The sequence below is a fragment of the Globicephala melas genome, chromosome 11, assembly GCF_963455315.2.
Source record: "Globicephala melas chromosome 11, mGloMel1.2, whole genome shotgun sequence".
NCBI classification, from domain to species: Eukaryota; Metazoa; Chordata; class Mammalia; order Artiodactyla; family Delphinidae; genus Globicephala; species Globicephala melas.
The window spans coordinates 38,321,144-38,337,324 of record NC_083324.2 but is presented as its reverse complement, the minus strand read 5'-3'; the positions used below and the strand labels follow the sequence as shown (position 1 = coordinate 38,337,324).

Below are 16,181 nucleotides of genomic sequence, written 5' to 3'. Positions count from 1 at the left end.
ACTGGGCCACCTCACCAAGGGCTCCCACCCATGCCCGGGCTCAGACTCTCTCCACTTGACTGTCCCTGTCTTACTCAGCTCAGCCCCTGCTGAAATACAGCAGTCCATTAAGCAGAGCCACAGTCAGGGCTCCCAGGTGGTTGGGTGGTCCTTCAGGCCATGCAGCTGGGAATCCCACCTAGGAGTGACAGGGGAGGCACCAGGGGCTCAGACTGAGTGTGGGGTGGGGCATCGCGGGAGGTTGGTCGTGGTGGGGAAGGCCAGTGGGGTCCTAGAGAACACTTTACACGTGGCAGGACTTCAGCTGAATGAAAACAGCCCCAGCCCAGGGGCCAACTCTGAGCACATGTGATGCTGTGCATGGGGAAGCATGGGCAGGGCCTAGGGAGGAGGATCCAGCGTCTGTGTGTGAGTGAGAGTGAAGGAACCAGTGACAAGGCCCACAAGTGTCTTCCCCAAAGCACTTTAATGCACACACCAACCCACAGTCCCTGCCTGCTGCCTGGGCCAGAGGCCAGCCCCACCTGGAAGCTCCCATGGCTTCCACAGCCTGGTGTGCCTAGGAGGGCCGAGCCCACACACATTCTCATCAGTATGTGAGGGGCGTGAGGATGAAGAGGCGGTCTTCTTCTTTGCGGATCCAGCGCATCAGTTTATGGATGGCACTGACGGCCGACGCCTTGGTCCCCAGGGGGCTGTAGCACATGTAGAGCTCAAAGGCGCCTGTCACCTGGAGGAAGGGGGCACAGGGTGGTCATCCAGATTAGACAACCCTTGTGGCCCTTGCCCAGGACCCCGATGAAGCCCAGCCCATCCCAGGGCTGCCTTACCCAAGCCAGGAGGTTCTCGTTGGGGCCCGTGTAGTAGATAGTCTTGAGTGGGCGGGAGGCATTGTGGGCGCGGCTGTGCAGGTACTGGTAGAGGCCCAGCAGCCGCTCCTGCTCCTCTTCACTGGTGTACGGGGCCTCGATCTCAGGGCTGGAGATGGGGGAGTGGGTTCGCAAAGGAATGACTTCCACTGGCTTCTCTGGAGATCCAGAAACACCTATTCCTGGCCAGGGAGACTCCACCATGGGTCCTACCCTCCAAATGCCCCCCACCCCAGGACAAGGCATTGTCTCCTCACCACTGAAGACTCCCCAGGACAAAGCTGGGCCCACCCAGACTGGAGCCCTGTTCTCCCCTCTCCCCCAAGTTCATGGCATCTTTGGTGACCCTCCCTTGGAGAAACCAATCTGGGTTTAGGTGTCCTAGACAGAGTGACAGGTCTGAGATGAAGGAAAAGTGAGCCAGGAACCTTCTGGACCAAAAAGGGGTAAAAGGAGGATAGAAGATGCCTCATCTGGCCCCAGCCCCTCTGCTGGAGGAGGAAGTGGAGGAGTTGTGCATCCTGGGCTGGACCAAACTGACCAAACAGAGGAGACCTCTGTTCCAGCTTCCTTCCCTGGGTGTATTGGGTATTTCAAGGCCTTATGGGAAATGACTGAAGTAGAGAGGTGTATGCTGATGGGGAGTAGGGTGATAGGGGGTTTGGGCCCCTGGTATCAGAGTCAAACAGACACAGCAGGTCGGTCCATTCCCAGAGGGGTCATCAGCTTCAGGACTGCATCAGAGCTCAGGCCCAACCAGCCGCCCACCCCCACCCCCCACGCCCTTGTCTTCCTCAAGCAGTCTCCCCAAGGCCCTCCCTCACCTGGTGAAGAGTCCCGAGCTCTTTGACTTATAGAGGAAGTGGCGCAGGTCAGGGATGCCCACTTGGGAAACACTGTAGTAAGGTGTGCGCAGTGCCTCCCGCAGCGCCAGGTGCGCTCCGCGCTTTCGCAGGCGCTCCTGAAAGCGGCGGCGGCAGTCAGACACTGCAAAGAAGTCCTCACGGTCGGTGGAGACGAGCAGCAGGCAGAGATCCGTGTCAGGCTCCAGGTACGAGATGTGTGCGTGGAAGAAGCCGGCTGCGTTGAATTTGGGCAGGCACACGGGCGTCCAGGCCTCGCCCTCGCGGAAGGACGAGGAGGAACTTATGAGGTTGAAGAGCAGGTGCAGGTCGATGGGGTGCAGGAATTGGTCCTTGCGGCGCACAAGCGCCACGAGCTGGTTGCGCGCCAGCAGGATGGAGAAGACGAGGCTGCGGGCGCGCGCCTGCTGCAGACTGGCACTCACGACGTCGCGCACGGCCGCCGCCAAGGGCAGGCAGCGCGCCGCCCCCATCAGGAAACTGGGGTCTCGCGCCATGAGCTGCAGCAGGTTGTCCGTGATGCGCTCAGAGCCCGAGAGCAGGCGCCGCAGGTCATAGTTCTGCTTCTGCTGGAAGATGTGGCTCAGCTGCGCACCCGTAAGAAGGCTCAGGATCTGGTAGTAGATGTAGAGCAACTCTTGCGCCAGTTCCTGTGCCGACTGCCGCGTGCGGGCCACCGCCACCAGCACCAGTGGGCTCCGGCGCACGAATACTACCTTGTAGCCATCTGATGGGACCGATGGATAGGGGTGGTGTCAGCTTCAGCCCTTCTCCGGAAAGCCCTCCCTGAATGGCCTGCCCTAGCACCCTCAGAGCCCCGCTTTCCACAATCTCTCCACCTCCCCTCAGAACTGTGCACACAGAGGGGGCTTCAGGATGAAAGAAAAACAGATGCCCATGGGCCCCCCTTTCCCCCCCTTTCCCCTTTCCTGCCACTTGTTTCACAGACTGGGACCAGCTAAAATGCAGGAAGCACTTCAGAAAGACACACATTCTTGGGCTAAGCGGCAAGACCTGGGTGGGGCTCAAGACCTGGGATTATTTTGGTTACCTCCCCCGGCTTCTCACCTTCTCCAAGGGCAAAGCCATGTGCGAGCCACCTTTGGCCCCCACAACAGCCCTATGAGGCAGTCAGTGTTGTTTTCCCGTGTTCAGATGAGGACCTGGGGCTCGGTGAGGTGGAGGGACTAACCTTGGTCACACAGCACATCCCAGCCCTCTAGTCCCTGGGAGTCCGAAACCTGGTATGGTCTCTCCTGGCCAGGGAGACCTCCTGGCACCCCCCTCCTGGTGGCTCACCTGCATGGATGGAACGGATGGCATTCTTGTCAGCCTCCAGGAAGGACACCAGGGCCACCATGACACCCATGGTGCTGGAAAGTGCCTCCTCTGACCCATAGCGGGAGTACACAGGCTTCCCCGCCTCGCTCAGCACGAAGACATGCTTCTGGTGCAGGCGCCATGCCTCAGCAGTCTCCTCCTCATCCCCTTCACCAGTGCCCTCTCTTGGGGGCTCTGTGGCTGGTCGCCCAGCTGCCCCTGGGGACTCCGGCCAGTCCTCAGAGCTTCCTGGAAGCATCTCCTCCTGCAGGTCTCGGGCGACACCTGTCAGCTGGGTGCTCAGCTCACTGAAGTCCTGGCTGATCTGGCGCATGTCTGTAGGCAGAGGTGGAGGACCACCAGCACCCTCCTTGGGGCTCTCCCCAGAAGCCACCCCATTCTCTGATTCTGTCAGGTCCTCATAGGAACGGGCATGGACGAACATGGCACCCTCCTGTCCGGCACCTGCCAGCCAAAAGCACTGGTGTTTAGAGCAGTAGCTTCTGGCAGACCACCTCACCAGCAAGGTGCCCAATACAGTACTCTGCCTGTCCTGATGAGGTAAGCCACTGTTCCTTCTGGCTACAAGTCATGCTCTGCGGTGACTTACAGCCCACCAGCCTCCTCCCCTCACACTGGGAATAAGACCCCAACCCCTCAAGGCTGCGGTGGTAGCCAGTATCTGCCTGCCCCTCTCACTCTCATCTCACAGCCCTTCGTGCATCTGCTCTTTGGATATCCCCACCTACCTCAGGGCCTCTGCATCTCCTGTTCCCTCTGCATGGAAGGCACTCCCACCTCTTTGCATGCCAGCTCCCTGTCACACTTCAGCTCACAGCAAAGATGTTAGTTGTCCCTGTCACCTGACCCCCAAACCCAGGCACTCTATCATATCCCCATCCTTGACTTCTCTTGCGGCACTTATCAGTTATTGCCCTTCTCCCCAACTGCAGTGGGGTTCCCCCTCATGGGCAGGAACCTGGTTTTTTGCTGCTGTGTTCCCAGCACCTCGCCCTGTGCCTGGAATACCTCCTGTGCTCAGCAAATCTCTCTCCCTGGGAGAAGGCTCCCTGACCCTGCACAGGGACTCATGGTTCCTAACCCCCTCCACTGGAATGCTCTCACTAGCCTGTGGCTCCCCCAAGGCAGGGACAATGTCAGTTTTCCTTTACTGATTTTTTTTTGGACAGAAGAGTTCAAGAGATATGTTTTGAGTCTCTATTATGAGTTCAACACTGTACCAGGCATTGGGGATACAACAGCTCTGTGCTCAAAGAGCTCACAATCTTGTAGACAAGAAAGATGGGCAATACATACACACACAAATAAGACTACAAAATAACTAGTGTTCTGTGCAGAGCATGGTCAGGGCAGGCCTCTCTTGTGAGGAGGTGACATTTAAGTTGAGAGCTGAGGGAGAGAGAAGGAGCCAGGGAGGTACCTGTAGACACAGGAAATAGGAGAAGAGCCCACACTGGTGGCAAGACAGCACAGGGCAAGTGGCACAACATGAAGTGGAGAGGAAGGCCAGATGCACACTGAGCCTGGATCCTTGCAGTATCCCCAGCACATGACAAATAGCTAACAAGTGAGCATGCATGAATGAGTGACAGTGAAAGAGTGGTTGGGAATCCCGATTGCCCTCGAGGCTGCTCTAGCTGTAAGCTGGCTGGGGCTGCGCACCCTGCCCATACCTGGCTCCATTCCCTGGGCCAGTCCTGGTGTGGGGCTCTCAGCTCTCTCCACACTCTGCCCATCAGAAGGAGCCAACGTGCCATCAGGGCCTTCGCTGCTTCTCTTCCTCTGCATGTCAGCAGCCATCCCTTGGGCTCTCCTGTGGGGCAAACAAAGGCATCATTGAGGGTAAGCGGGAAGGTGCTAGTGGCAGGAGTCACTGGCATAATTAAGAGTGGTTAAGTACAGGAAAGTATCCCTCACCAGGACCCAGCTAACTCAAACCTCTGGGGAATGGGTTCTGAATATTCCCTTCTAAAGAAGCGTGCTGTTCTCTTTCTGATTATAAAAGAATGCATGGGGGACTTGCCTGGTGGTCCAGTGGTTAAGACTCTGTGCTCCCAATACAGGGGGCCCGGCTCAATCCCTGGTCAGGGAACTAGTTCCCACATGCTGAAACTAAGAGCAGCATGCTGCAACTAAAAGATCCCTCACGCCACAACTAAAGATCCTGCATGCTGCAATGAAGATCCTGCCTGATGCAACTAAGACCCAGTGCAGCCAAAATAAATAAATAAATATACTTTTTTTTTTTTTTTGGCCGTGTTGGGTCTTCGTCGCTGCTTGTGGGCTTTCTCTAGTTGCGGTGAGCAGGGGTTAAGCTTTGTTGTGGTGCGCGGGCTTCTCATTGCGGTGGCCTCTTGTTGCAGAGCACGGGCTCTAGAGCGCAGGCTCAGTAGTTGTGGCGCATGGGCTTAGTTGCTCTGCGATCTTCAGGATCTTCCTGGACCAGGGATCAAACCCGTGCCCCTGCATTGGCAGGCGGATTCTTAACCACCGCGCCACCAGGGAAGTCCCTGTGTCGGGTCTTAGTTGCGGCACTCAAGCTTCTCTCTAGTTGTGGTGTGCAGTGTTTCTTTCTCTCTCTAGTTATGGCACGTGGGCTTAGTTGCCCCGCGGCATGTGGGGTCTTAGTTCCCTGACCAGGGATCGAACCTGCATCCCCTACATTGGAAGGCGGATTCTTTACCCCTAGAAGTTCCAGGGAAGTCCCAGTCCCTATGTGGATTTTTATGTAATCCTGATCACTCTTCTCTGAGGCAGGCACTCTTGTCAGACAAGCTTTATATATGAAGAAACTGAAGCTGAGAGAGTGTAAGTACATTGTCCAATGTCACGACAGGAAAGAAGCGCTGGAGCTGGTAATTGAAACCATTCTGTATCCTGATATCTTCCACTGTACATCCTATCATGAACATTTCTCCATTCAAAACTGAGTTGACAAATCAGTTCTTTTTGATATTTAGACATTTACTATGAACAAAGTGAGTCAGAGTAAACAGGCCTAAGCCTTGCTTTTCTCCTTGCATTCTGTACCTTTTGAATTTGGCACCAGGGCTCACCTCTCCAGTTAAAAACAACTATGGACATGTCGGTTCTCAGTGCCCATTTGATGGACACTAAGGACAAACTCAGCCTGATCTCCCAGTCCTTCTGCAGCCTCAGGGCCAGGTGGAGGTGGCCAAGAGTGGATGTCAGGGATAACGAAGTTGGGTGGCTCTCTTGGGATCAGCCTCTAAGGTCCCTTAATGTCAGGCTGAAGGGTCTTCATTTGGCAGGCAACAAACAATCCATAGGAGAGGGGTTCCATCTGAGGCACTAACCCTTTAGGGAATAGAAATTTGGCTGGATGGGCTAGAAGGGCAGCGAAGACTAGTCAGAGACTCATGAGGAAGGCACTGCAGGCAGGCCAGGGGCCTGGGGGGGACTGGTGTTAGTGTGAGCAAAGCAGACTCTGTCCCTGCCCTCCTGGAGCAGAGTCCATAGGGAATAATTGAGGCTTGTCCCTTACTAGCTCTGAGTCATAACCTTGGGCAAATGACTCCACCCTGAGCCTGGCATGAAGTAGGTGCTCAAAAACGTTCATGAGAAGAGTGATTTCAAAACAGTGTCACCAGCACTAGCATTTGTGTGGCCCCCGCTTACCTGTGTCTAAGAACTCTCTCCGACCACAAGTTCCTAGCGGGCAGCTCCTGCAAGTGTACCCAAAGAGTTGATTTTCAAGCTCTTCTGTCATCTTTGTTGTAAGCTACGGAATCCTTTCTTCAAATTAATCTTGTAAAGCAGTTCAATGTGCAAAACAGACAGAGAGGGAGGCAGGGCCAGAGACTGGCCTGATGGCCACGCCCCCCACTGGTCCCGGAGCACCACAGAGTTAAGTGGGGGTTGGGTACCACTGGTCAACAGCATCACCCCACACAGAGTGCCCTTTGAATAATCTTCAAAGGAAGATTATTTGGGAGAACATCTACCTTTTGGGATTTTCTAGGCCACCAGTCCTGTCCATCAAGACAATCAAGAGTGATGGTTCCCAGCGAGGGTCAGAGCCCAGAAGACCAAGGTGTGGTCCACCTTTTCTGATGAAGAGTAATTAAGAAGCTGCATGCCCTCAACAGGAACCTGGGGAGGCATCCAGAAAGGTCTCCTCTGAGACTGAGACCAAGAGGAGCAATCCAAAACAGGCCAAAACAGCCACCGCAACACCACGGAGCCCAGGGCAGTGGGTGCTAAGGAAACTAGGGCATGTCCAGATCTTGAGCAAGAAGACACAGGCCACACGAGAACCTTGGAGACCATTATTTTACAAGCTAACCTAAAAGCCCGGTTGGGGTCTGCATTGCTGTGTAAAGAGAGAGCGACCCCAGAGAGATGAGTCTGTCCATATATAGGCAGAGGGCAAGCTGCTACTGCCAGTCCTGGGGTTGTGGCCAGGGCTTCTGGACCTGGCTCCTTGGATGGAGGCCTGGATTGGTATGTGCTTTTTTCTGAGGAGAGGGTCCAGAACAACTACTTTAAATGGGAATGCCCTACATTTCTATGTGTACTCACTTTCCCACTCCCCTAGTGGAGAGCTTCACATCTTCTCTCTTCTCAAGCTTCCATCATCTTCTCCAATGCTCACCCTCAGCACTATCAGTGATAACCTTACCTTCTATTTCACTGAGGACATGGAAGTCAGCAAAAGAGAACTTCCAAGATTCCCACTACCACCTCACCTCACCTGCCAGACTCTGCCTTCCTCCTTCTTACTAAAGATGAGCTGTCTGGGCTCCACTAACACCTCCACTCCAGCCCCTCTCACCCATCCAAGCATATGGCTTCAGCAGCTGTCCCTCTCTCTCTCAGATCATCAGTGTCCCCTTCTCCCCTATTCATCACCAATATACTGATGTTTCTTCCATTTTCCAAACACCTTCCCTTAGATGTGTTTACTCTGTTATAATTCATTGAGCTGTACTTATGATTTGTGAACTTTATGTTTGTTTTATTTCAATTAAAACCTTAAAACAAACATCCCCTTAACTCTACATTCCCCTCCCTCTAGGTACCACCCTATTTTTTTTTTTTTTTTGCTGTCCTTTATAAAACAAACAAACAAACCTCAAAACAGTAAACAGTACTTGGAGTTTAATTAGTCACGTAAGCTAGGCTATGCTGTGTAACAAATGAGTGCCAAAATGGTAGAGGCTTTACACATAAAGGCTTTTTTTGTTTGTTTTGGCCATATCACATGGCTTGTGGGATTGAACTTGGGCTGCAGGCAATGGAAGTGCAGAGTCCTAACCACTGGACTGCCAGGGAATTCCCTAAAGGCTTTTCTTTTTTTTTTTTTATTGCAAGCATTTTTTTATTGAGAAATAATCTATGTATAACATTATATTAGTTCCAGGTCTACAACATAATGATTCAATATTTGTATATATTGCAAAATGGTCACCACCATGTCTCGTTAACATCCATCACCACACAAAGTTACAAAATTTTTTTCTTGTGATGAGAACTTTTAATACCTACTCTCTTAGCAACTTTCAAATATACAAGCATTATTAATTATAGTCACTATGCTGTACATTACATCCTCAGGATTTATATATTTTGTAACTGGAAGTTTGTACCTTTTGACCACCTTCACAGATTTTGCAACCATTTTTTAATAAACTCTAAAGGATAATATGTATTAAAATATTTACAAGTTCCTAATTTGACAGGCTGACTCCATTATATACAGCAGGGGTCCCCAACTCCCAGGCTGCGGACCTCTATCTGGGACGTGGGCTGTTAGGAAGTGGGCCGCACAGCAGGAGGTGAGCAGCGGGAGAGCCGAAGCTTCATCTGCCACCCCGCGCCGCTCCCCATCACTCGCATTACCGCCTGAACCAAAAAATATGGAACGCTTCAGGAATTTGCATGTCATCCTCGCACAGGGGCCACGCTAATCTTCTCTGTATCGTTCCAATTTTAGTGCTGCCGAAGCGAGCACTAAAGGCTTATTTTTTGCTCACGTACTGTGGGTTTGGTAGCAATTCAGAGCAGCTCCCTCCGGGCAGTGATTCAGGAATCCAGGCTACTAGCATCTTATAGTTCTGCCGTCACCTGGCAATGGAAGACAGGGCTGGAGGGTCATGTCAGAACTCTTAAATACTTCAAAGTCCAGACTGGCCAGAACTAGTCATGTGGCCAGAGGGACTGGGAAATGTGGAGCGCTCAGGTGTCTCTCCACTTTTCCCATTCACACTTGAATCCATTCCAACTATTACTCCAGTAACACTGCTCCCTCAAGGTCTCCAGTGACCTCCAGGATCATCTCACTTCACTCAGCAGCCACAATGATTATTTCCTCTCTCTCAAAACACTTTCTTCTCTTGGCTTCTGGCACATCACTCTCCTTTCATGGTTCTCCTACCTCATGGACCACTCCTTCTAAGTTCTCTTTACAGTTCTTCTTACTGTTGAGGGACCAAGATTTCAGGTCTTGGATCTCTTTTCTGTCTTCATTCGATCCCTTGGTGACCTTATTCAGTCTCATGGTTTTAAATTTCACCAATAAATTAATGATTCCAAATTTTATTCACAGCCCTAATCTCTCTTCTGACTTCCAGAGGCACACACATTTAACTGTTTACTTGATGTCTGCCCTTGGATATCTTATAGTATCTCAAAGTTATATGTCCAAAACTGAGTTCCTGATCATCCCCTTAAAAAGTTGTTCCTCTCAGAGTTTTCTCCATCTCAGTGAAAGACAATTTGATACTTCCAGTTATTTAGCAAAAAATCTTGGAGGCATCCCTTATGCCTCTCTTTTTCCCGTACCTCATATACCAAACCACCAGCAAATCTTGTCAGCTTTACTTCAGAATACAGGTACACCCAGCAAAATGTCTCTCATTAACCTTTGCCACATAGAATGCCTCTTGGTTTTTAATACACAGCTGTGGTAGCCAGCCTTCCAAATGGTCCCCAGTGATTCTCAACTCCCAGCATTCAAGTCTATATACTCCCATCCCACACTGAGCAGAACTAATCTATGTCACCAACAGGATAATGTGAAAATGACAATGTGTGACTTCTGAGGCTAGGTCATAAAAGACATTGTGGCTTCTGCTTTGTTCTCTTGGATCACTCTCTCTAGGTGCAGCCATCAGCCATCAGTTGTGAGGACACTCAAGCAGCCGTAAAGAGAGGAGCTCGTGGTAAGAAACTGAAACCTGAGAACAGCCAGTACCAATGTGCTAGTCATGTGAGCAAGCAGTCTTGGAAGCAAATCATCTAACCCCAGTCATGCCTTTGAATGACTGCAACCTCATGAGAGACACTGGGCCTGAATCATCCAGCTAAGATGCTCCCAAATTCCTGAACCTCAGGAACTGTATGAGATAATAAATATTTATTATTGGTTTGAGCTGCTAAGTTTTGGGATAACTTGTTACACAGCAATAGATAACTAATACAACAAACTTGTACTGATTGAGCTTATGTTTACATAGAAAAAAACTATTATCAACACTTGATCTATATTTTTTAATAAAGGAATGTGCATTTAAAGCCTCAAATTACATTTCAAATAGAACTGATAGATCATTGAGTGCCAACAAAAGGGGTTTACTTACATCATGGCTATCTGCAGGTACTGAAAGAGGCCATGATGCTGTATCAAAGCAACACTGTTTGATCAGGAGGAAGTGTTTTAAGCATTTTGTATCCTAACATTATAATTTGTTTGGCATATATTAGGTATGTATTTTCCTTGTGTTTTAGTGCCATTTTAGAAAATTGGGGATTTGGGGTTGATGAAGGAAGAATTATACTTTTTCCCATTTGAAATAATGGGGAAACACATAAATCAACTATACTTCAATAAAATGTTAAAAAAAAAGTGGGAAACAGATACTAAGTTAGTGATTCCAGACAGAATGTCCAACTTTCATGGAACAGATTATTGATGTTCCATAGGAAAATGCCCATATTCAGAATCTGACCACTTCTCATCACCTCCACCACTATCACATTGGTCCCAGTCAACATTATCTCTCTAGCAGATTGCTGCAAGTCTTTTTTTTTTTTTAACATCTTTATTGGAGTATAATTGCTTTTCAATGTCGTGTTAGCTTCTGCTGCGTAACAAAGTGAATCAGCTATACATATACAAATATCCCCATATCCCCTCCTTCTTGCGTCTCCCTCCCACCCTCCCTATCCCACCCCTCTAGGTGGTCACAAAGCAGCAAGCTGATCTCCCTGTGCTATGCGGCTGCTTCCCACTAGCTATCTATTTTACATTTGGTAGTGTATATATGTCAATGCCACTCTCTCACTTCATCCTAGCTTACCCTTCCCCATCCCCGTGTCCTCAAGTCCATTCTCTACGTCTGTGTCTTTATTCCTGTCCTGCCCCTAGGTTCATCAGAACCATTTTTTTTTTAGATTCCATATGTATGTGTTAGCATATGGTATCTGTTTTTCTTTCTGACTTACTTCACTCTGTTTGACAGACTCTAGGTCCATCCGCCTCACTACAAATAACTCAATTTTGTTTCTTTTTATGACTGAGTAATATTCCATTGTATATATGTGCCACATCTTTATCCATTCATCAGTCGATGAACACTTAGGTCCTGGCTATTGTAAATGTCCTGGCTATTGTAAATAGTGCTGCAATGAACACTGTGGTACATGACTCTTTTTGAATTATGGTTTTCTCAGGGTATATGCCCAGTAGTGGGATTGCTGGGTCGTATGGTAGTTCTACTTTTTGGTTTCTTAAGGAACCTCCATACTGTTCTCCATAGTGGCTGTATCAATTTACATTCCCACCAACAGTATAAGAGGGTTCCCTTTTCTCCACACCCTCTCCAGCATTGCAACAGTCTTTTAACCAGTCTCCCCACTTCTGTCCTTGTCCCTGTACAGTCTATCCTTCTCACAGCACTCAAAGTGATCTGCTTGAGACAGAAGTCAAGTCACGTAGCTCCTTTGCTCACTAGTCTGTAACGGTCACACCTAACCCAGTGAGAAAGCCAACTTCCTCACAGTGGTGCACAAGAACCTCTCTGTCTACACGCACTGCACCCCACCCCCCAAATTACTTCTTCAACCTCATCTCCTGTTCTTTCCCCTACTTGCTTTGCTTCAACCCAGCCACACTGACATTATGGCTTTCCTTGAGTATACTGTAAATGTAAATCCTGAGTATTCCTTCACTTCAGAACTTTGCTCTTGCTGAATTTTCTGCCTGGACCACACCTCCCTACTTTTCCCCCTGCCCCCCACCTCACCTATTCCACTACTTGGCCAAATATCTACATGACTCACTCTGTCACTTCCTTCAGGTTGCTGCTCAAGTGTTACCTTATCAGAGAGGCCTTCCTGGAATATCCTGGATTCTTATCTCCCTTGCCCTGCTTTATTTTTCTACATTGAAGGTAACCCTGTGAGCTGTCGCAAATTTCAGAATGTCAGCTCCATAAGCAGGATTTTAATTAACATTTGTCAGATAAATAACTTTGGAAGGGAGAAGATGAAAGATCCTCAGAGAACACCCAGCTCCAATGTAGCCTTGGGAGACTCCTGCCTGTAGGGAAGACTTAGTCCTTGGTAGTAGTTAAGTGTTCAGTAACAGTGGCTCTGGAGTCAGAGGGACCTGTATTAACCTGGCTTGGTTTTATAAATCTCAGCTTTCTCACCTATGAAATGAGGATGATGACAGCACTGATTCATTGGGTTGTGGAAGGATTAAATGAGATAATCCATGTAATTTGGTTACCCTGGCACAGAGTAGGTACATATACACTCAGCTGTCTTTAGCACATCATGATTATTCTTATTCAGACCATGTGTACCTGCACTTATACACAGATCCAGTAATCTCTGCCATGTAAATCAGTCCTTTGCGAGTTTGCTCATCCTGAGCCAGGCCCTTAGTGAGCAGGACGTGCTTCTGACCTCATGAAGCCAGGTGGGCTCTGGCCTGAAATGACCCATCTGTGATGCTGGGACAGAGATGCCTTTGGGCCTAGGGCTGGGAGTTCCTCCAGGCTCACTGGCTATTCATCCTGAAATTGCAGGACAGACCTGTAACTTCCCTGCTGCTCCCAGAAGTCTCTCCCAAGCTGAACTCCTTTCTACCACATGTCCCTACTCTGCGGCCTTGCGCCTCTGGCTCAAAGACCAAAACAAGGTCTACAGCAGCTTACCCCTGAGGGCCCACTATCCACTGATCCCAGTGGGATTTAGGTAACTGCGCCCAGCATGGCTGAGTACTACCCAACATGGTACCTGCATGTTGTGAGGGCAGGGTCAGCTGGCTGGGGCTAGTGGACATCTCCTTCCGAACAGTTCTCCAACCACCTGAAATCATGTAGTACCTCAATATCTCCAAGGCAAATATCGGGGTCCAGCCAAAAGCCCTGGTGAAGCAAACAGTTCTCTGGACATTTACACTGGAAACTAGGCAGGGAGGGTGAATGACTCATAGCAAAACCCACCCCAAACCCCATTGGAGCCATAACCTGTGTGGCTGAAGCTCTTGGGTGGCTGGGCCTGAAGCAGTTAAGCAAGAGAGGTCTCTTGGAAACAGTCCCAGATACTCCCTTGGGGCCCCTTCTCAGGCAGCCTCTCTAGAAGCCCCCAGGGCTTGCTATTTGCCCTAGAAGTGCTCTGCTGTGCCTTTGAACAATGTCACCAAACAAGTTAGCTCAATCAGCCCTTCTGGTATGCCTCCCTCCTCTAGGTGCCTGGCCTGGAGAGAGGAAGGGCCTTGCAAGAACTCCTCCCTACTGGGTCCCTACCACTCTTGCTCCCTCTTCCTGCTTAGATTGTGCCCTATCCTGCCTTGACCCTTTGGGGAGTGGGCTATCTGGGAGGATGGTGCCAGGATGCATGGATGTGTGGCAGACAGGGTCCAGGTGAGGCTGTGCTGTAACTGCTTCAGCAGGATGCCTACTCCACGCTGAGAGTATAGCTTGGTACTTGTCACTGCTAGTGGTCACTCCCCTTTCTGACAAAGGCTGCTCACCCTCCCCAGCAAACTCGAGCCCAGAAAGTGTGGCTCAACAGGTGCAAGAGGCAGCTTGGTTATCTGAGCCAGGGCACCCTTGAAGGCAAAGTCCCAAGCCTCAAGACACTTTCAGGAGCTTCCTGCTCACCCCACAGTCAACCTCTGCCAGTCTCTGAGAGCACTCTGCTGGGCCGAATGTGTGTGCGTTGGGGCTACAGGACTTTGCCCTTCCAGCCGAAGGAAGAGTTCCAGGCCTCGCCTTTTGTATTCCCCAGCTGGGAACCGGCGAAGGGACCCCAGAGAGACCCAGTCCTTCTACCGCAAATAGCAGCGTAGACTGCAGGGGCCCCCAGTCTTCAAGCCCCTCCCTTCAAAGATGACAGCTCTCCAGTCTCTTGGCGCCCCCAAGCCACGTGGGTTGGCAGTCGGACTCACCTGTTTCTCGGGGAGGGGGAAGGGGTCAGGAAGCACAGAGATTGCCGGTCACTGCCCTCTGCCGGATCCCCGGGAGGTCACGGGTGTCCGGCCGGGCCCGGACTGATGGTTCAGGTTCGCGGGACCACGGCCCCCTGCAGACACAGACATGGCCACAGCGCAGGCCACCGCTCCCTCCCACGGCCCCTTGCCCGGCTGCCGGCTCGAGAAGACAGCACTCGCCGGCCTCTGGCGGCGGAGGCCCGGCTACAGTCGCTGGGCCTGGCCCTGCCCGCCCCGGTGTGCATTATGGGAAATGTAGTTCGCAGTGCACGGCCGCCGCGAGGTGGGGCGGGGCGCCAGGTCCCGGCAGAGACCTGGGCGGGGCCTGACCCGGGTCAGCGGTGGCATCATCCCGCACCGCCTTTTACAGGGTCCCGGCCAAACTCAGGCACCTCCCCAAACCCAAAGCCTGGGGTGGACCGCAGGCCCAGACTTCCTAGCTCCTCCGCCCGAGCCAACAAGAGGTTTATTTAAAGCGAAAGAAAGAGACTATGGCATTGTTTCCTCCACTAATTGTGGAAGGACAGTGCAAGTTTGGGGGCTGGATAAATGTCATTAGTGGACCCGGCCACACTGACTGTAAAGGATGTAGGCACACCAACTGCTGCTAAAGGAACACCCTTTTATTTTTTTTTACATTTTTTTAAAATAAATTTATTTATTTTTGGCTGCATTGGGTCTTCGTTGCTGTGCGCGGGCTTTCTCTAGTTGCGGTGAGTGGGCTTCTCATTGCAGTGGCTTCTCTTGTTGCGGAGCACAGGCTCTAGGCACACGGATTTCAGGGGTTGTGGCTCACTGGCTCTAGAGCACAGGCTCAGGAGTTGTGGTGCACAGGCTTAATTGCTCCACGGCATGTGGGATCTTCCCGGACCAGGGCTCGAACCCGTGTCCCCTGCATTGGCAGGTGGATTCTTAACCACTGTGCCACCAGGGAAGTCCCAGAACATCCTTTTAGCCACGTTTTCATATATCAGTATGAATCTCTAGAATGTAGCTCTCAACTCTGCACATAGAATGACCTGGGGAACTTTTAAAAAAAGATGAATGCCTGGATACCACCTCTAGAAAAAAACAGGAAAACATAAAATCAACAAGTTTACTTTTGGAGAGTAGTTTAAAGAAATAAAATTAGGGATTAACAACAATACTGCTCATGTTTTCTCTGAAGCAATTAAATCACTTAATAACCTCATGGTTAATTCACCCAACAGTTCAGGGATGAAGGAAAAAGTATGAAGTCACTCCTTTGATTCTCTCTGCTGCTCCAAACACCCCAATGCAGTGTTCTGTCTCCATCTCAGTCCTACACTGGAATTGAGGGAGAGCTCTGCCCCTGGGCTTTTCTCATAGTCTCAGACAGCTGCCACTTGGAGCCTACCTCCACAACACTGGACTGTGACTGACATTGTGACAAAGCTGTGGCCTTTTACCGGAGATGGCTTTGCACAGGGCTTAGACCTTCGCACATAGTTTAAGGGGAGCTTTCTCCTCCCTTTTATTGATAGTTAAGAACGTGTGAGAAAATGCCCAATTCCTTGACTATCTTTTCCCCTGGGAAGGAGAGAGGAGTCTCTCCCTGTCTCCACAGGTCACTCAGTATTTTCTCTCCTTACTAGCTCAGCAGGACAGGCTCCCACCCTTAGA

The 16,181-nt window shown here is 50.5% G+C and overlaps 1 protein-coding gene and 1 pseudogene across 3 annotated transcripts; both read right to left on the bottom strand.

Annotated features, from left to right (window-relative positions):
* Positions 1-456: 456 nt before the first annotated feature.
* On the bottom strand, positions 457-14,768 carry MON1A (MON1 homolog A, secretory trafficking associated). 3 transcript variants are annotated; one of them, XM_030867195.2, is made up of 7 exons: positions 14,496-14,768; positions 13,340-13,470; positions 4,747-4,886; positions 3,032-3,517; positions 1,694-2,459; positions 831-978; positions 457-730 (listed from the first exon to the last, which is right to left on the bottom strand). In XM_030867195.2, exons 3-7 carry the CDS (start codon positions 4,871-4,873, stop codon positions 590-592), a joined length of 1,668 nt encoding a protein of 555 aa, XP_030723055.1. In that variant the 5' UTR covers positions 4,874-4,886; positions 13,340-13,470; positions 14,496-14,768; the 3' UTR covers positions 457-589. The 3 variants fall into 3 exon arrangements, with proteins under 3 accessions (XP_030723055.1, XP_030723051.1, XP_030723054.1); XM_030867191.2 differs by lacking the exon at positions 13,340-13,470 and adding an exon at positions 9,074-9,160; XM_030867194.2 differs by lacking the exon at positions 13,340-13,470.
* LOC115859169 (U6 spliceosomal RNA) lies at positions 8,947-9,047 on the bottom strand (annotated as a pseudogene).
* Positions 14,769-16,181: the final 1,413 nt, after the last annotated feature.